This window comes from Emys orbicularis, chromosome 5 (assembly GCF_028017835.1).
Source record: "Emys orbicularis isolate rEmyOrb1 chromosome 5, rEmyOrb1.hap1, whole genome shotgun sequence".
Lineage (NCBI taxonomy): Eukaryota > Metazoa > Chordata > Testudines > Emydidae > Emys > Emys orbicularis.
Genome location: NC_088687.1, coordinates 29,197,430 through 29,218,696, shown reverse-complemented (window position 1 = coordinate 29,218,696; position 21,267 = coordinate 29,197,430). Strand labels below are relative to the sequence as shown.

The window sequence follows — 21,267 nt, the reverse complement described above, 5'->3', positions numbered from 1 at the left end:
CCCATCACTTGCTCCCACAAGCTGCACCAAACCTTAATCTCTCCAACTTCCTTCCCATCCTGGCTCCTCTTGTTGATCTCTCAATCCTACACTCATGCTCATTTCCTTCTAATACTCATCCCTGCTGCTGCTGTCTCTTTTTAACCCTGTCCCCTTTTATTTCTGCTTGTTCTCCTCTTGTCTTCACACCTACCACCTAACTATTCTATTCTCCCTCTTCCTCACAACTCTTCTACTCCCCTTTGAGGAGCACTTGCTCCACTTAGCAACAACACTAACTTGGTAGACAAACTCTCAATATTCTGCTACCTATGTATGTTTGTCATCACAAAACCTGGCTGTTTTCCTGTGTCCGTATCTGCCCTCTCCTGCAGTGACTTTGCCTTCTCACACACTTTGTGTGCTAGATGCTGCTGCTCTTTTCTTTCTATAGTTTCCAGCCCCACTCTTTCACACAGTCACTTTCTTTGAAGTGTGTTGTCTAACTTCCCCACCTTACTTTGGGTTGCAGTCAATCATTCTTCTAAGGTACTTTCTCCTTTGACTCTGGCTGGTTTTCCCTTCTCCTCAGTCCCCTTGTCTTATTCTTGGTGACTTTTATACTCATACTGACTTCCCCCTCACCCTCTTATCTGAAAACCTCTTGCTGCTCCCACTTGCTGCTGATTTGGTCACTCATTTGACCTGGTGTTCACCACGAATTGTTTACACTCTAGCTTTTCCCATCTCCAAATCACCCCTCTCATCTTTCAGCATCACTCCCTCTGCCTCTTGAGATGCCCAATCCATTAGCCACTCTGGGCCAATAATAAAGACATAGTGCTTCCTGAAGCTCCCTGAGCACAGGGGAGCATCAGGTATGGCTGCTGTGCCACACCTGAAGAGAGTGCAATGTGCCTCTCCCCCGTGACTGACCAAGTCTGCTGGAGGTTAGTTTAAACTTAGCTTCGCACAGTTAACACTGCTGGACTTCCGAAGTCCTTGAGCTCAGGTGAGCTGCTCTAGGGAGAGAGGGGGAGGAGCAAGAGCCATTACAAGAGAAGAGGAGGACACAATCTAGCCCAAAGGGTTTATACTGGAAAAAGTAACACAATTAAGTCTAACAGGGCAAATGTGCCACTATAATACACACATACAAACATACATACACACAGACAAAAATAAATGTCATTTGCTACCTATGTAGCAGAGTCTAATCCTTTTAATTCAATGTTACTTACCCAAGAAGTACCCTGTCAACAGCAACATTAGTGGAAGAAGCAATCAGAAGTTTCCATGGGGTTGGTCTTGAGCCTTCAGCTGCTTCACTGCTTTCAAATAACTGTACCAGGAACAAGACCACAACAGACAGCAAATAGCTCTTTCCAGCTCCAAAAACACCTAGTATTTTGGGAGAAAATCCAAGGTTACAAATGAATTATTTCAAGGAAACATCATTTAATTTTTATTGAAATTAGTTCTTGAAGTATTATGGCTTGATTTTTCTCTCAGTACTTCCTGGGGAAGCAGACAGCTACATGAGCAACCAATAGGTGTGGGGAATCTCATAGGCCTACATTTTGCATTAATTATCTGGAATGTTTAGAAAAAGAGAAGGCTTGACAGTTGCTAAGGCAGGAATCCCCTCAAAAGCAAATGCAAAGTGATTGTCCACAAGGTGTGTATTATGCCCCGAAGGGACAGTAGGCAGACGTTTAGAAAGGAGAAGAGAACTGTGACATGAGTTACTCTACAAATGGAATAATAAATTATAAACAGATGCATGTGCTGACAGCATAACACAATTTTTTAAAAATAGGCAGCTTGATCCAAAGTACTACTGATAACATTATTATAAATGTTATTTATTTTAATAGGACCCAAGACTAAGATATGTACCTCGCAATAGAGATTAAAAATAAGATCTCTGAACTAAGGAGTTTACAAACTATGTTTGGATACAATGCAGTAAGAGGGCAAAAAGACAGTAGGGAAGAGTAGAAGATCAAGGACAAAGCTATCAGCAAGCAGATTCTTTGGTTATTTAGCAAAGCCAGTGTACAGCACGATGGAGCAAAAAGCCCTTTTTATATTAGATAAATTGATAGAATGAATAAGCAAAAGGAACAAATCCCGACTCTGCAATTAGATCTGCTAACATGGAACCCAGAGTTCATGCAGAGTCCTACGGAACTTAGTGGGATGCTGCAAGGGCACAGGCGTCTGTGCTGCTGATCCTGAAGTGGAATCAAAGCCTTAATCAGCATGTTTCCTGTAGGCCTCATGGAAGAAGTGGATCTTCAAGAAAGATTTGCAAGAGGAGAGGGCAGTAGTTTTACGAACCAGCTGAAGAAAGACATTCTATGTATAGGGGCTTCCATTAACTTCCATTTGGTTCAGTTTGAAATTAACCAGCATTAAACTGGGCATGAGGATATCCTTCACTATAGGGTATTCCAAATGGAGTGGAACCTATGATATCTGTACAATCTATTATGTCAGGATTTAAAGAATTTAGACCTGAATATTCCACTAACAATAGCATCACATCAACTTGTATTCTTACACAGATCAAGTCATCTAGCATCTCTTTGGGTGCTTGTGTGTATAGTACAGGGGCTCAAAGGATCAGTCAATAAAAATAAGCGCTGTTTTTATTTGCTTTTTACCATGTATGATTGAGATAGGGAAGGCCTGCTGTTTTTCCATTTGTACATCATTTTCATGTAATGCCATCATTTGAGCTATTTGAATCAGTGCTGAAGCTTGATCTGTGTTCAGCTGGAATGTCTGGATCATCTTTCTGGCCAATCCTAGTGTTACTTCTGGACTGAGAAGTCCACACATCATTGTGCTCTTGGTATTTAAAGCTGGCGGAATAAATTTTCTTTTGTTGGCTCTGTTAGCATGTTCGGCTCTGAAAGGCCTAAGAAAAACACAAGAGTTGACAGATCAGTAAATTCAGACCATTTTCAACTAAATGCATCGATACATAACTTATAATACATGATTTTAGGTGTGCATGCATACATATAAAATTTCTCTGATTCCCTCCCCTTAGAACAGCAAGTCAAAACTAAAGTACACTTTCAACAGATTTTCAAGTAAAAAAGGAGGAAATATTTTCACTTTCATCGCTGTATATTTAAATTATATCCCAAATTCATGCATTATTTTTCTTAACTTTCTTCTATTTTGAAATATAGTAAATCTTTATATGGCTACCAAATATTTTCATATTCTGTTACAAATATTCTAAATATCAATTTGGTGTAAAAAACCCACTGTCATTTTTATTTTTATTTTTAAATAAACCATACCCTCACTGCTTATTTGGGCCAAAGATTTTCTGTTTGCTAAACATAAACTCACTAAGTTTTAAAAGTTACTGGTATGCTTATCAATACAAGCCACCTCATGAGGGTTATGGCTGTTAGATTGGCTCTCTTCTCTCCCTCCCCCCCCCCTTTTCCCACCAGGGGGAAATATATATATTTTAAATCTAATCTTCCTGTGATTTCTTAGTCCTGCATGTTTTTCTGACACTTCTCTTGAGTGAAGGATAGAGTTATCTGAAGTTTGTGGCATACAAGTTTGCATATCTATGCATTTGTATTGTACATGTGGTTTATAAGTTTATTATCAGTGGTCTATATTTCCATATGGTTAAACAAGTCATTATACATGTGAATGATAACTTTAATGAGATCATTGCAATTGTCTTATACACTGAACAAACTACCTTGTGACTACTCAGAACATTTTTTACCCTTGGCATGAATTTGTTCCTATGTTACAAATGTAGGGAGGAAATACTGGAAAATTCATTAATGGAATATAAAGTCTGTTTCCATTAAATTAGTATGGTTACTGACTTTGACATTAAACTTGTATTATAAAGTTTCATAATCCAGTGATCATTAAGAAGTCTAATATTAATCTCCAAGTTATAAAGAGTGGGGGCACAGGTGAATGTAAATCTAAACAAATTCTTCAAATCCTTGAATGAAATTTAAGCAAGGAATTACTTGCATCATAAATTAATGAAAACTGAAGTGTGACATTAGGTGCAACTATACATGATTTATAGTGCCACATTTTCCAGCTTTTTTTTTTCCATACCTACTTTTTGTCCAGAAAACACAAATTAAAGCTTGTTTGTTCCTTTTGCATCTATTCACTTATAAAACACACATGAGACAGTGTGCAAGCACAGTGGTTACTTATACTTGCATTTTTAGTAGGTACTTCATTAGTGGTACAGTAGCTGGATTGAAGTACTCCAGCATATTTCTCAAAGTTGTGAGCTCAGTGCTAGCATTACAAACCAGCAAGGCATGAACAATCACTGGAAAGATTACAAAGGAGGTTACAAAGTGTAATCAGCCACAGAAAAACAGTCTAGTAATTCATTTCTAATGCTGCGTAAATAACTTTCCCTGCTGTAATAGAAGCCAAACTGATTACTTTACGATGTCTAACCTATGATTCTAGAGCAAAAGATCAATGAGAATTTCCTTTAAGCCCATTATTTTGAGGGATTTCTAGCTCTGGCATGAAAATCCTTCAAGGATGGAAACCTAGATTCAAAATCTCAGCATTTCCTCTAATATTTTAAGGAAACTATTTCATTGGCTATGGAGTTTAGGAGATTAACTTTTAAAAAGTTCATTATTCATCAATAGACCAGCTTCATTTCCATTTTGTAAAAATGTCTTATAGGTGGAGTTATTTTTCATAGCATGAATTACAATGGGTAGACAGCAATCTTTGATCCGCTAAATAGCTAATTCTTTTTAGCATGTGGTGGCAATGTTTGTGCAGAATAATTAAACTCAGGGTATGTCTATACCACAATTAGACACCTGCAGCTGGCCTGTGCCAGACGATTCATGCTCATGGGGCTCAGACTAAGCGGCTGTCCAACTGCAGTGTAGATGTTTGGGCTCAGACTGGAACCCAGACTCTAGGCCCTGCAAGGTGGGAGGGTCCCAGCCAAGTCTGAACCTCCTAAACTGCAATTAAACAGCCCCTTAGCTCGAGTCAACTGGCATGAGCCAGCTACTGTGTCTAATTGCAGTGTAGACATATCATTAGTCTGCAGATTATTTTTAGTGCATAGCTTACTAGTGTAGACTCAATCTGAGGTGTATTTTACAAACTAAGCAATGAAAAACTTTACCCAACGAAAACTACAATAAAATGATGAGAAGATATCAAAAACAAAGAAGTTCACATTTAAGCATCTTCCAACAGTAGCCCACACAAGTCCTGAAAGTTGTTCCATTTTTCTGCAGTAATGAATGTTGCAATTAAAGTCACAACACCTATTTTCACTTTAGTCTTTCTGCAGTCTTAAAAATGATGGGAAAACATTTTGTGCTTGGTTTCAGCTCAAAAGTATTTAAGAACTAGCAAATTTCATTAGGCTTTTCTGAATTAACCAAATGGGGAGGAAGAACTACTTTTTATTATGGGAAAATGTAAACTTTGTTGCATATGGATAATACAAAAATAGCTAAACCTTAACATTTCAAGTTTATGTAGCTAGACCTCAATGAAGAAAAATTTGTTTTTTAAATCCAGTGTCTTACAATAACATTATAAGCTATTTAAAAGTCTCTTTAGACATGTTTAGTTTAACATCTCCATTAGGGTTTTCAGCTTTTTAATTAACCATAGTAGTATGAAATAGCCCTACTTCAATGCCTCAGATAGGTGTTTTTTTCCCCCCTCATTTTAAAATCTAAAAGGAAAATGAATAAATGTGAAACCTTATACTAAAACATTAAAATTGCAAAGCTAGACACAATAGTCAGAGATAGGAAGGGTTAAGGGCCCAATCGGTGGTTTTCACTCAGGGCAAAACTCCCATTGAATTTTGGGTGCCTGGCTAGGATAGAAATATTAGCTTGGCCACATTGCACGTATATACAGTGATCTTTCTTACTCATTCAGTAGACTGAAGATTAATAACTTGGTATATAAAGTATGTGCAGTGTACGTGGGTTAACAAAGCTATTGAAAACATAACTCTTGAATTCTGTATTTGTGTACACTCTTAAAGTTGTATCAAAATAGTGTCAACAGGTGTAGGCTTCTATCCTGCTCCATAAAGAACATATACTGCACTATAAAGAGTTCCTATTTACTCCCTCCTTGGCTTATTTGTAACTCCAGCAGCAAAAAACCATAATCCTCAACATGAGCTTTCCCCCATGTTTGGCTGTTCCTTGGGTTTCTCTGTAGGACCTCCTCTGTTCTAGCACCCACTTCCCTCTGCTCAAGGCATGCTCCAAATCCTCTAGCATCACTTTCCAAAATAAGACCACAAAATATAACAAACTGATACTGAGTGGGTCTAAAATGAGGCTGGGGTGGAGGGGAGAAGAGCAAAACAAAAAAAGGAATATGGCACTAAATTACTTTTGTGAAACAGACACATTTATTATTTGCCAAATATTTCAAAACAACTCCAACTCTCTCTCTACTGGCAGTGTTCACTTTCCGAAACATTTACAAAAATAACTCAAAACTGAAGAAGTCCTTTAAAAATTTATCCAACTTTATTTTTCTGAACATTCCAAACACTTTGATTTTTAAGGTACTAGGATGTGGGAATATAACACAGGAAGGAAGATCAGCTGAGCCACAGAATAGATTAAATAATTCCAAACTTTATTATGTAAAAATACATTTTACCTAGCAAGTTCTTAAAACACTAATGACATACTTCCTCAGTAGTAACTGGTGAGATTGTCACTGTCTATCACTTTGCCTTATGGGCCTTATTTATGGGTCCTTAACTTCTTCAGCTGCTCACTGCTCAATCAGTAAGGAATTGATTAAATGACTGACCTGAAAATAATACTTTGCACAGTTCGATAATCAAAAAATAATTCATAATAAAGTTTGAGAAATAGTCACCCCATTCCTCATCACATCTCAGATACTTCTTATAAGTATTGGTCTATTAATGTATTAAACAATTCTTTGGGATAAAACTTACTATTTGAGCACCAATTTGAGGGATAATAGCCTTTCAGAGGCAATAATTCAACTTCATTGCTAGATGATGGTCCAAAGAAAGCACTACATGCAATGAAAGTGTCCAGGGATTCAAAGAACAGAGTCTTTGAAACAACCCAAAGGTCATCTGTCAAAACAATAGATCAATTTATTTCACTTAAGTTTCTGCTATTGCAGGCTTTTAAAAATACTCAATATGCATTATTTTGCAAATTAAGCCATTAATACTCTTTAAAATAAAGAGGGGAAAGGTAGTATAAAATTCAAAAGATTTGTTGGTACAGTCCTTTGAAAGGGAGTAATCAGATCATTCACAAGCTTCTTAATACTTTCTTTACTCGCCATGAATTACAGTAAGCACACAACAAATGTACTAAAGGTTCTTCCCTATGGTAACTAGTATCAAGTGACTTCTGACTAATCTAAAGTGTGTTTTTTGTTTTGTTTTGTTTTTTAATGCTTTTCACACTATTTGGATTTCAGACAAATTGTTAAAAGAAACAGTAATCGTTGCCAGCCTCTAAACCAGACTACAATTATACTTAGCAGCTATTTTGCTAAAGAACAGTAAAACACTAAACACAAAAAATCCTCTTCACGCTAGATTCTGATACTCTTAGGCTATGTCTACACGGTGTACCTTACAATGGTGCAGCTGTGCCGCTGTAGCGGCACTATTGTAAGGTGTGCTGTGTAGCCACTCTTTATCCGCGGGAAAGAGTTCTCCCGGTGACCAAATAAAACCACCTCCAACGAGGGGCAGTCGCTCCCGCCAACAAAGCACTGTCCACACCGGTGCTTTTTGTCATTAAAACTTTTGTCACACCTCTGAGAGACAAAAGTTTTAACAATGGAAGTGTCGGTGTATACATAGCCTTAGTCATGCTGGATAATACTTTAGTCCACAAGTAGTCCCAATGAAGTCTAAGGCACCACTTGGTAAGTAAGGTGCTACTCATCATGGTTTAGGTTGTCAAAATCTGGTCCTTCATTTTGTACAGTAGACAAATATTTTCCTCTGCTCCCTTAAAGGGCACTATGCTGGCAGAAAAGAGTGACGCAGGCTGAAGCCTGCAAAAGCTCTATAAATTCTTAGCCATATACTATGAGATTAAAATGTAATTACATTCTCAATTTGCCATATAATGGAGAACATAGAAAGGGGGATTATGAATTGTGTTAAAAGTCAAGTTTTCTGAACTGTGCAGGCATAAACACACAGTTGCCCACACCCAGTTCTGGCACACAAGTACTTCAATGTATGCAAGTAAGAGGTTTGTCCACACAGAATTTCAGTATCTGTAAATGCAAACCCTGACTTCTGAGTACACTTCAGAGTACTGATGTACCTAGTATGCGCAGAGGCAAATGTGCATGTACACTTCTGAAGATTTGTCCTATATAGTTATATTCTGCCTTTCAATTAGAAAAATCTCAGTGCATAAGTTATGTAGATATGAGAATCACCTCATCTACCACTGAAGTGCAGCCCACTCGTGTGGAATGCAATAGTTGTCAAACAGGGGACTACAACACTAAATAATTTAAGTCAAGAAGTGAAAAATACCTTTGCCAAATGAAACTGCAGAGAACTTTAGGTAGGCAGGATGTAATTATCAAAAATGCAATATGATTGTAGCAGCAGGGCAGACAACTTCCTTGACCTTGTGAAAAGTTCTTTAATGACCACAAGTATCAGATCAGAGAGGTAGCCGTGTTTGTTGCTTTTTACAGATCCAGACTATTATTATATAACAATCCAAGGTTGTTGACCACTGTGGTCATTAAAAAGCACTAAAGAGTCCTGGGGCACCTTATAGACTAACAGATGTATTGGAGCACAAGCTTTCGTGGGTGAATACCCACTTCGTCAGATGCATGTATTCACCCACGAAAGCTTATGCTCCAATACATCTGTTAGTCTATAAGGTACCACAGGACTCTTTGTTGCTTTTCAATGACCACAGTGGTCAACAACCTTGAGATTATTTTTTATATATAAGTTTACATTGAAAGGCAGTTCCTCTAGCAGAACACTAATCCCTAACGTGGCAATGGGTCACTAGGTCTGAACCAATTCAGAGAGAAGAGCGACACCTATTGAATAACCTACACTAATTTTTATGACCTGAGCTTTTCTTAAAGGCTCCCCATTCAAATACTGACGATTCCTGACTCTACGTAGATTTAGCAAGCTAACAAAATCACAGCCCAAGGTGGCATGTCTGTAGACCATAAATACTGCAAAATCACATAAGCTTATATTAAATACTTTTACTTTGTACAACATTCACTTTCTATCTTTTCTGAACATAGTTTTTGCTTTTGTAATCATGAACATTGAAAACCAACTTAACAATACATCTAGCTACCTTTCTAAAATCAGAACTAAGCTTCATTGCTTGTCAGGACTGACGGATTTGAGGTTTTTCTCTGCTGTGATAAATGCTTTAGAAGACCACCTTAGAGACAAAACAGGAACCTGTATTAGACCTGACACTGAGATACTCAGATTCACTTACCTTTGCTGTACACAGAGGAGTATTCCTTTCTGCTCAATTTAAGATATAACTTGCTTTTAGAATCCCCATCAAACTGGGCATTTGCAACCATCAATTTCTTTAGCTTACTACAATGTTTTCTTTGAACATCAAAGGCTCTTCTGTTTAAAAAAAAAAAGCATATTACTTCAAGAGTCAGTATGCAATCTAAGCGAAAATCTGGCAGATTTCTGATTCACCATACAAAACAAATCAGTCTTGTCAAATAACAGCAAAAATATTAAAAGATTTTAATGATTTTTGCAGTCTTTTCTCTCCTTTGAAGAGTTTATGAAATACTTCATTGACATTTCTTACCTTCCCACCTACTTAAGTAGGCAAGAAATGGGAATGTAACATTTCCCCCTTTGCTATTAGTTGCGTAGCTGAATATGAAAGCATTAACTTTGAGAACACAAACATTTAGTGTTAAATTTGTTTTCCTTTGCTATACGACTTCAGTAGCAAGGCACGCATGACATATTAAGCCTAATTTTTAGAGCTGTTTGGAAAACTTTAAACAATTTGCAATTTCTACAAAAATGGAAAATATTTTTCACTTTAAATAGTTTGTTTCAAGACTATCCTTACTAATTTTCTATCCATTATCAAACCTATACATTTTACCTATAGAGTAACCATGAACTTCTTGGGTAGCTGCCTCTGCTGCTGCCCATAAATTTCAGCAGCAGCATGAAACTTTGACAATTGCCTGCAAGGTTTCCTGCTGTGAAAGCACTAGTGTTGGCTGTCTGCTGACTCAGAAAACACCATGGAGTCATTTTAAACTTCCTGATGTTAACTGAAGGTAATCTCCAAAGCCAGGAGGACTAGATTTGGGTTGGTTTTTGTTTATTTTTAAAATTGACAGCTTGAGGTCTGCAGAAATTGATGGCTTAGACCCCCACAACTTGTTAGGGAACCTTTCACATTCACCATTGGCAAATGCCCAGGTGAAGTTTCAAATGGTAACGACTTTTAGTTACTACCAAGCTGGGCCACAATGAACCTGTTCTGAAAATGAAAAGCTCAATATACCACTATTAGTCACCCAGTCAACACTGGGAATTCTTATCTGGTGAAGAGGCTGCAGCAATTTGCTGGTTAGTGATATATCCCATTTTAATCACTTTAATGGAGAGAGCACTTGTAGCAGAGCTGTTAAATATAAAATGCAATAAACTGAGGTAGAATTTTACTTCCCCCATTAAAATCCCACTGCTAGGACCAAGATCTGGGATTCAGGCAATTCACACCTTTATTGCCACCCTTTGTTGTAGATTCATGTTCACATTCAGAAGTTTTTCTTTGCTACCTCTCTACTTCTACTCAAGCTCCCCTGTTTATGCATCCTTGAAGCAGCTCTTCTGGCCACAGCATCACATAGGAGCTCTGTTCAGCTGATTATCCACCACAGCCCCCAAAGATGTAAGCTTAAATTCTGGAGAAACTGACTGGCAAACATGCTTACCAAAGAACATTTCCAATTTGGCTTTACTGAGTGGATTTTGTTAAATCTTCCCCAACAGAATGTATTTATGGGAAAAGTTACACAAATGGTAACAAACGACAGTCAGAAGGGGCTTAAATGCTTTATCGAATTGCTGGTACCCAATAATGTTTTCACAAGACTGATGAAGAAAGCAAAGTCCTGAAATGCCACTGCTGTATCTCTTTCTCAGTCTGAACTTCTTAAAATTTCCCCACAGAATCATTACCTCATTAGAAAAGATGGTGAACGTGGGCCAGATTCTCTGCTGGTGTAATCCCATTAACCTCAGTGGAATTATAGCAGCAGAATATTTATACCTGGGTATTTACAAATTTTAACTCTTACAGTGCCGTATGAAGTATATTTCGTATTCCACTATACCTCACCAAAAGCTGGCATTCCTCATAGATAGAAATCTTTTGACATCTGAGGTAAGCTCCAATACTTTTTATATCATGAAGCACTAGACTGTGTCTGGATTTTAGCTGTCCTGGGTTCACTTCTTCTATCCACTTGAAAAATTTACACTGGTCAGTTTTTGGGGCATCACAGGTATAAAAAAGGCGACCCTAGAACAAAGATAAACCATCAACATTTTATTTTGAAAATGCAAATCAATCTGTAAATTTGCTGGCCAATATTGGATGCTATTCAAATAAGAGAACAAATTTGCTTTTTCAGTATGCTCCATAAACCTGCTGGAAAACCAAGCAGCTTCCCAGAATCACTCATTTCTGTAGTTCTTCTTCACACAGCACACAGTCAACCTTTGGAACTCCTTGCCTGAGGAGGTTGTGAAAGCTAGGACTATAACGGGGTTTAAAAGAGAACTAGATAAATTCATGGAGGTGTTAAGTCCATTAATGGCTATTAGCCAGGATGGGTAAGGAATGGTGTCCCTGCCTCTGTTTGTCAGAGGGTGGAGATAGATGGCAGGAGAGAGATCACTTGATCATTGCCTGTTAGGTTCACTCCCTCTGGGACACCTGGCACTGGTCACTGTTGGTATCCAGGATACTGGGCTGGATGGACCTTTGGTCTGACCCAGTATGGCCATTCTTATGTTCTTATGTAATTGTGTACTAACTGTCTTTCATCACTATCCACAGAATCCAATCTGATATTTAGCAAATTTATAGATTTAGAAACTCAAGTCAACTATATATGTGTGTAAATAAAATGTTTATAGATGATGTATTAATAATCGAATTGATACTAGCACTGATCTTCACAATATAATAATCCATTTTAATTTGTAAATGTTAATAGAATATAATCTAAGTACCATAAAAAAGAAACAAACAGCACCTTATTTTGACCTTCTTTTTTAACCATAACAAGCTTTGCTGGATGCTTGTGATTGCAGAGTGGAACACAGTTTTCCTTACTTTCTTCTTGCCCATCTTTCACTGACTTGCAAAATGATTTGTTCACTTTGGAAAGAGCCTTGTGTAGCCTTTGTGACAGCTCAAAAAGCAATATGTTTAATTGCTCTTTATATAAAAAAGAGAGGGGGGGAATTAAGATTATCTTCAAATAATACTTGTGTACATAATAGTTAAGTAAACAAATGCATCTGAATTTGTTACTATCAACCTCAAATCTAGAAGGCCAATTTTTCAAAGATGTAAACCTGACCTCTAAATATGACACCATCTTCTGAGTGTGAACAATTCAGAAATTTAGTTCCAACTACCTTATTTCCAACAAGTCCCATTTAGGTGTGTAAACTGAAGGATTTGCATATTAAAATGATTGCACTTGAAAAAAGTTGGGTACAAATTTTGATGTGGGACTTAAATGGTGTGTGGACTTTGGGCTAGACAACAGCACAGAGGTGAATTTTGCCCTCAGTCCGTTTTTGAACAATTGGATTACAAATAGCAATCAGTTTGAACCCACTATTGTCAGAGTAACTAAGATACAGTCAAATCAGAAGTTACTGTTCCCCACCATGAAAATGCAGTACTTTGAGCAAAGCTACATATATCACTACATGGCACATGACGTTCTTTAAATAAATGGTCAAGGAGTGAATAGGCAGAGGACCCTAATATTCTCAACCATAACAAAGTATATGTCAGAATTAAGGTATGTGGGCAGGAGAGCCAGTCAGGTGCCAAAACAGATACAAATCTAATATAACATGGATACCACTTCTTCACTTTGTGAAACTTTAGAAATAAATTAATAGGTTGTGATTTTTTTATTTATTATAGTTTTCAACAGATGTCAGCCATACCTGTCAAAGCAGCTGTAAAGATATGCTTGTAATGAACATAAGATTGAAACACAGTAGGTATATACGTCTGCCTTTTAGGAAGATTAGTACATTTTACTTTATCCCCACAGGGAAAAGACAGCTCAGAGATAGATATGTCCTGCAAAGTAACAAAAGAAGGCATTAAAAAGCCTTGCCAAACCCTGATCCCCCTTATTCTTTTTATAAAATAAGTAATCCTGAATGGGAGGAATTTTGATTCCTAAATGATATGCAAAAGAAAAGCAGTCTGATTCACTTCAGTGGGACTACCCACATGTGTAAGGATAAGCACATACAAGTTTGCAGTACTGGGCCTTTGGACAGCACTTTATACTGTAGTACCATATTCACTTCCAGTATGCTAAACAAAGTGAAATTCACCTCTGTACTGAGGGCCTGCACAAAGTCTATGCACAATCTAAGTGCTATTTTGAGAGCTTTAGTGAAAGTGAGGCATAGGCATGGTGCAGTTCTTAGCACATAGATGAATTCCACCCAATCCATGATTAGTACCATTTCTGCACTGTAGCAAAACTAGTTTGTCTTCTACAGTTCAGAAGACTTGTCGGCATTTCATTGTGTATATACCTTATTATCTGGGGGCTAAAATATGGCCTGCCAGGTTTGTGCCTGGAAACAAATATTTTCACCCAATTCTCAAATATCTATTTTCTAGATTTGTAAACTGTAAGACTTTGGTTTTTGGTCCCCCTCCTCCCCAATTCAATCCACTTTTCACTTGTTTTGGACATTTCTTTGTGTTCCGAACTCCAACATCTCTATTTGTATTTCTCAAGAAGCTCTTAGTTTATTATATGTACGACTCCTAATTGGTTTGCTTTTAATGCTAAAATGGATGAGATAACTTAGAAAATTAACTACTGCATTTTGAAATAATACTTTTCAAGCCTTAATATTCTAATTTGTGTGAGCAGTCTATATGAATAACCATAAGCCTCAAGCTATAAATACAAAATATTGACTTAAAGGAATACTGTTAACTTTAAATGACAAAAAATTAATTGATTTTTATCTTTCACATTTTCCTATTTTCCCCAATGTTCCTCCCTCCCTCTGCCACTGCTGTGGCAGGAAGAAAATGACTAATTATACAGGGGAACTATGAAACTTTGTGAATTTGACAATATTATGTAGATAAAGTACACAAACATTGTTTTAAACAGATGGAATCTTACATTTGTAGTGATCTTAGCTGTCACTTACTAAAGTAGTAGGTAAAGTGTGACCTTTTTTTAAGTTGACTGTCACTAAAGATTGCAAAAGCATGAAATCAGCCATTATAGTCTATCAAGTTAATTTCCCCCCCTCAAAACATTAACTTCTTTAACCAACAAACTAAAAATGGCTCTTTTCTCTGAGGAAAACATGAATGTGTATATAAATTTGAAGGGAAACAAAACTTGGAAAATTTGGAGGCAATTTTCATAAAGACCACCTGAAATGCAGCTATAAGTCTTCTCTGTGCAAAAGTCATATGTTCAGGCACAGCTAAATATCATTTGCCTATAGAATCATCTATTTCCACCTGATGTGTGTGTGCTACAAATGTGTGTTCAATCAGAATAACCAATTTTTGAAAGTGGCCTTGCAAATTCTGGACAAGACCACAACACCACAAATGGCTTCTTGTCATCTCTCTGGCATCAAAATTCAGAGCAGTGGATGAACCAGGAGTTAGTCATAAAACAGTTATCAGAATAAAAATGTTTGTACCATAAACTGTCTTTGTGCAGCAGCTAAAGATATAGGAAATAGTTAAATATTTAGCTGTAATATCCCAAAGGAGATCAGACAAATGCAGTTAGAATGCTCAGTAAAATGTTTTTCTATCAACAATAAATATATCACACCATTCGGCCTTGCAAATTTTTACATGCTAGGACTTTTTTTAACATAAGTAACATGTCATTGATCTTTTCTTCATCAAAAGTGTGGATAAGTAGGTGGGTTTTTTTGTGTGTGTGCCTGAAATGGTGAATTTTCATGACTATTTTGCCAGGATGTTTTGGACAAGACCTGCTCCGATAGTACAGCCAGACATGCATTGCCGGTGGGGCAAACATGTAGTAAGTGTACACAGTCTGCTTGAATAGTCACGCACCTGGGTGCCTCCTATTACACTACGGTGAGTCAGCTGACCTAACACCTTTTGTGCTTCTTCAGCAATAGGAATCTGGTTTAAGTGCAGAGAAAGTATCTTCCCTTCTGAAACAGAATCTTGGCTGCTAAAATTTCTGCCGTGTTTACCAAGTATGCCTTTTATCATTTGCAGATGCACAGAGTTTGGAAGGCTTTTATTCATGGCATCACTCTGACTCTCTCCAGTGTCAGCATGTGGCATTCCAAAGACATTCTCAGCACAGAAGTAATCAGTCACTTTCACATCACCTCTGTTTTGAGTTATCAAATCACATTGAGCTGTGTTTTGATATTTCAGCCACTTGCTTTGTCTGTTTTGTGAAGTAGCATTAGAAAACACTGGCTGTATAAACTCCCCTTGTCTTTCTTCCAAGCACTCTACAGGCACAGAGGTTTCATACTTCCTGTCCTCAGGCCCAAAAGCACAGACAGGAAATTCTCCTGACTTGTCATAAAAGTTGACTGTTGGAGAGCCAAAGGATTGCTGGACTTCCTCACAGTCAATTACACCTGAATAATAAACTTCTGAGTCAGGAATCTCCTCAGTGGCAGGAACAGTGATAAGTGGCGTTCTTGTTCTAAGTGTGGACGGGAGTCTTGAGAGGTTGCCATCTCCTAAACAGGAGGACTCTTCTATTCCTATAAGGCAAATATGTCTTTAGCAACCTGCTGCACCAATCCTTCAGACACTATATTAATTTTAAAGACACACAGAATAAGCAAAATATTACAACTTCCTCATGCATCTTGACTTTATCATGTCTGTCCTCCTAGGCAGCAAGCCCTTCATGCTGGTGTACCCTGAAGAGTACCAAACTAAATGCCAGCACTTAAATAGTCATTTCAAATGTGATTATTATATAATTTAAATTCCTATTTTCAAATAAAAATTTAGAAGAGTTGCACTTAAGACCTATATTCTCTAAAAATTGTTTCAGTACTCTAGCAGTATAGCCTCTACTATTGCAGTTACTAATAAATATTTGGAACTAAGGGCTAGGTCAGCAGCGTGCTTTCAAAAACATTATAGATTTCAGCTTTAACAGTTGCAAGAAATAAAACAATACCACAAAGTTATTATTGTCCCATGTAAAAAATAAGGTTCTGGAATTACAAGAATCCTTTTGCCTAAATTCAGTATGAGAAGAAATAATAGCCCAGGTGTTAACACAGTCACTAAAAGTAGGTTCAATGGAAGAAAATTTAAAAGCAGGCAAATAAAAAAAATGACGGCACTAAGGGTGAAAGCTTGGCTTTCAGTTCTTTTTTAATGCCTTCTTATAAAAGGCATTTGATTTGTTGCAAAGTTTCTTACTGGAGGAAATACTATTTCAGAAATAAACAGAGTACTACATGGCTCTAATTAACTTACCCAGGCTAGCAAGATATTTTAGCTAATTGCTATTTACAACTTTACACAAACATACACACATATATATGAGAGACCTGAAACAAATGAGTGTTGAAGGAGCTTGGCATTTGCCAGGAAGCACTCAGAACATTTCAGGATCTAGACCCAAGTGTACAGTAGCAGGTTTATGCAATGGAACTTATTGTGTCACAGAACTTCAGAGCTCTGCAGGCAAAAGTAGCATAACCTGTAATTATAAAGAATATTTTTCTCACTGAAAAAGTATGCTGAATTATCTTTATCACTTGGTAAACATCTGGATGGCAGGGACTTCTGTTCTTGTATGTCTATCCTATTTTCTTCACTCCTTGGAGTTGGGGACATAGAATCAGAATTCAATGAAGGAACCTGCTGCACTGATGAGAACACCTACATGCAAGGAAGCAATTTGTAAAGCTAAGTTAGGAAGAGAAACAAACATGAGATAGTAAAAAAACAATAATACTCAAAACATTGTTTACAACTACCTGAAACACTTCCTCCAAAACTTTGAGGAGAGGCATCTAACAAAATATAATATGGATATCAGATACTACTATTATGACCATTATAGGAAAAGAGACCTAAAATAAACAGACTATTCACACCTTGTTGGGCTCCCAGGAAGTCCACTGTGTCAGTCCCAAATTAAAATCTGAATGAGAAGATGATGTAAAATTCAACAGCACTGCTGGGGGAAAAAAAAAGAAAGACAGACAACATTCAGACAGAATAATCATTCTGGGGGTCAGTCAGTATTACTTCACATTTACTTACAAGATGCACTGGGGATTGGGTCTTCAATAAAGTCACATTTCTTTTGAAAATTATCTTCTGTAATAAAGTTCAGATCATCTTCTGTAAGACTTCTTGAGCCTGGGGACTTCAGAAAAAAATAATTTTATAAAGCTGATAAAATATTATTAATCTTTCAAAATTTTCATTTAAAAAGGGAAGATCTCATTTCCAATCAAAAACTTTCAATCAAACAAAATATTTTGCACTAGCAATGTTGCAGTTCTGGAAATAAGACATATAAACGGCTTTCCTCCAGTTTCTTCAGTACTGTAAGGGACACTGTTCTGGAGAAAAGGATGGCACAATATTCCAGGAATCTGAGACCAGATATTTAAGTCAGGTATTCAATTTAATACCCCATGTACAAATGTGTGTGTTTCACTGATCAGAGACATTGATTAGAATAAAATTAGAAATTCAGTCTTATAAACTCTTACTCATATGAACAAGGCCTCCAGCAAAGTAAAGATTTCTAGGATCATTACTCATTAATTATCACTCTTAAGCAAACTTTGTGAACACAAACTAACTTTTTTAGTTCTTAGTGATTTTGATATATTTATGGTGGTTTTAATAGCTAATTCTCCTCCTAAATGTTATCTTCTCATGATGTTTTCTTGGATTAGACTAAGGAAAGGCAACTAGAACAAACCTCATTTTACCTGTATTAAGCCAGTCACGACAGAACTGCTTGACTGGGGTGACAATAAATAACTGTTTGTTGTGAGGCTTTCGTGCTCAACCGTATCTGGGTATTGATTCCATCCTAGCTGTGAGTAGGGAGGTCTCATCACTAACTCACTAGCGGCTGATCCTTGTACCTGGTGCCCTTGAAATTCAACTGGCTATACAACATATTGTGATTATTAAATGAAAGCAAAAACTGTTTAGCAACCATCTATAATCTGAAACAGATTATCTGTAAATATAAAGAAAAAAACACAATTGGTTTGCTCTTACAATACAGTATAGGGCAAGCATTAACTCGTATCTCTGCAACTCAGCACAAACTATTTTCCACATCTTTAATTCAACAGAAAATTGTGACATTCTTCTTTTATTTACTGAACTATGAATTTGCAATCCATAATAAACTGCATACAGAAAGATATATTAAAATGCAAACAAATCAGGAGGTCTAAGATGAATGTTTAACTATTTTTGATTGGAACTTTATTCAGCATTCTGTTGAAAATGGTGAACCATTATCTTAAATTTTAAAGACATATGGCATTGTTAGCACTTGAACTCCTTAGACTGTACCTTTGATTGGTGGTCAAAGGTTCCCTGGCCTGGTACTACAGCTAGGAGAGCAGCAACAGATTTCTCTACTTTGTTGTTCATGGAAGATTGCTGGATACAAAGCACCAAGAGCAAATTGGTCAGATAGTGCGATTGGTTATTCTGTACATAGTCACTTTTGCAGAGGAGGACCTATTCTGGCTTGAAGTCAAAACTTGCTTCATGGAAAAAGTTATGAATTTAACATTTAACCCGGATATAGATCTCAAGATTTTTCTGGCAGCTAATATGTCTATACACTGGAGAATACTGTAAATCATGTCCATTGTTTGGAAGCCAGAAAACTTGTAACCCCACTGTTGGCTAACTGTAGTACACAACTGCTATGGGGAGAAACAGAAGAATGTGCTTAGAAAGATGCCTATTTCTGTCAGTTGGAAGAACATGATAAATTTTAATTCTTGAGGGTTAAAGCAAAGGGCTAATAACAACAGTACTAGATAACATCAACATAATGCAGGCAGGCACTGAGCAAATGTCATCACAGTCTGACCATGAACCTGAATCCAAGCAAGCACTAGGGCTCTTAGTAAAGTATCCTAGAAAGCAATGAGAGAAATCTTAAATTGTGAAAGTTAAAAAAAAAAAAAGAAGTGGGGAAATAGCAACAACAACAAAATGCCAGTGATAATACCAAGGGAGGTGGGGGGATGGGGAGAGGGGAGATAGCAGCATACCATAGCAGTGAGAGTAGGCAGTAAGTATTTTGGAATAGGAGATACTTAATCCCAGATTCTGCTCCACTAGAGATCCTTTAACCATCTTAAGAAGATATGGCACTTTTTTTCTTCAAACTTCAGGACCACTGAGGGCAACCGTTACCCATCTTTTTGGCCTGGCCCTATTTCATCATGCTATAGTATCCCATTAAAGATTCTGGCTATGGAATTATTAGCAACAAAAAAAATCAGTCACTGAGACCGCTTTGCCCAGAGTGGGAAGGGTCCATTGCAAGAGAATGGCTGATGGATAAGAATGTAGGAAATAGGGCAGTGTATGAAGAACCTTAAAGAAATATTTATCAGAATGATTGCAGCAAGCAATGTTATGACTGCCATTATTTTTAAAATTTAATAGCATTCTATAACATTTTGTTTTTCAGCTTCCCCATTGTAATTTCCAAACAACACTGAAAATATTCACTTGTATGCCCAATCCTGCACTCCTTACTTGGGTAAAACTCCCATTAATTTCTTACTAAGGTGGACGGGAACTTTATCAGAGGAGTGTGGGTAACTATCATTTGTTTTACAGCACTCAGAAGGGTGCCAGGCACCTCCCAGTACAAATAGACAAAATAAATGTGCTGCTGTGCTTAATGCCTTACAATCTAGTTTCAGGCAAGACAGAACAAGGCAGGCATCCGAACAGTAGGGCGTGAATGAGGAGGATTACATGAACAAGATCACATGGTTAGCCATCAAAGGCATGTGAGTAGAATGATGGAACAATTGTTCTTTTAAATAGTCCTTGTGTCTCATTCAGCTCCAATTCTTGATATATAAAAGATGTATGTGGTTATACATGTTATTTCAGAGCAGAAGCATTCAGTACATCATGTTAAAGATCATAATATAAATGCAATGACATTTTTAAAATATTGAAAGAATTCTGGAATTTGTGTGTAGACTATTTCATTGTTTGGGGTTGAAACAAGAAGTGTGGTCCTACAGGGTCAAAGAACAAACTGGTAAATTAATAATATCCTCTCCCTTTTACCTTCTCACCCTATAAAAAATTAAACTTCAACATTATTCTGCCATCACTGATTTATTTGGTTTGATTTTTTTTTAAGGCAATAATGATTCAAGAGGGGAATTTTTACTAATACTGACTATCATAGCTCATCCAAACTAAGGCCCCAATCCTACACACACTCAAAATGTGTAGCTTTAAGCATGTGAGTAGTCCAACTGACTTCAATATAAATATTTAAGTGCTTGATTTTAAACCCAGGTTTGAGCATAATATACTTACAAAGGAAAAAACACATTTATTTTTAAAGAATCAACCTGTAAAGGTTTAAATGGTTCATCCACTGTAGATAAAATTTCATACTGATTTCCTTGCAGAAGCAATGGCATCTGTGCAAGTAAAAACAGTGATTATCTTTTATGTGTTTATTTAATCCTTCCATATGAGATATTTAAGTGGTTTGTCAGGTGTCTAGTTTTCACTGCAGTTTAACTGTACAAAATATAGTTCAGTTAAAAAAAAATCAAATGACATTTTCACACATTTTGTAGACTGTATACAGGAAAAAATAAAATATCTTAGATTAACTGTGGTAGGAAGGGCAGAAGTTCTGACTACA

The 21,267-nt window shown here is 36.9% G+C and overlaps 1 protein-coding gene across 1 annotated transcript in view; it reads right to left on the bottom strand.

The window, feature by feature from the left end:
* The window catches only part of ZGRF1 (zinc finger GRF-type containing 1), a 51,117-nt gene that overhangs the window by 20,532 nt on the left and 9,318 nt on the right, over positions 1 to 21,267 (bottom strand). The window contains exons 7-20 of the mRNA XM_065405157.1: positions 18,915 to 19,004; positions 18,314 to 18,496; positions 17,631 to 17,736; positions 17,462 to 17,544; positions 17,090 to 17,243; positions 15,446 to 16,102; positions 13,283 to 13,453; positions 12,349 to 12,533; positions 11,422 to 11,609; positions 9,531 to 9,670; positions 6,989 to 7,135; positions 4,213 to 4,327; positions 2,649 to 2,905; positions 1,221 to 1,380 (exon numbers count right to left, since the gene is read on the bottom strand). Of these exons, the coding sequence (XP_065261229.1) occupies positions 1,221 to 1,380; positions 2,649 to 2,905; positions 4,213 to 4,327; positions 6,989 to 7,135; positions 9,531 to 9,670; positions 11,422 to 11,609; positions 12,349 to 12,533; positions 13,283 to 13,453; positions 15,446 to 16,102; positions 17,090 to 17,243; positions 17,462 to 17,544; positions 17,631 to 17,736; positions 18,314 to 18,496; positions 18,915 to 19,004 (2,636 nt within the window). The remainder of the gene's footprint in view (positions 1 to 1,220; positions 1,381 to 2,648; positions 2,906 to 4,212; positions 4,328 to 6,988; positions 7,136 to 9,530; positions 9,671 to 11,421; positions 11,610 to 12,348; positions 12,534 to 13,282; positions 13,454 to 15,445; positions 16,103 to 17,089; positions 17,244 to 17,461; positions 17,545 to 17,630; positions 17,737 to 18,313; positions 18,497 to 18,914; positions 19,005 to 21,267) is intronic.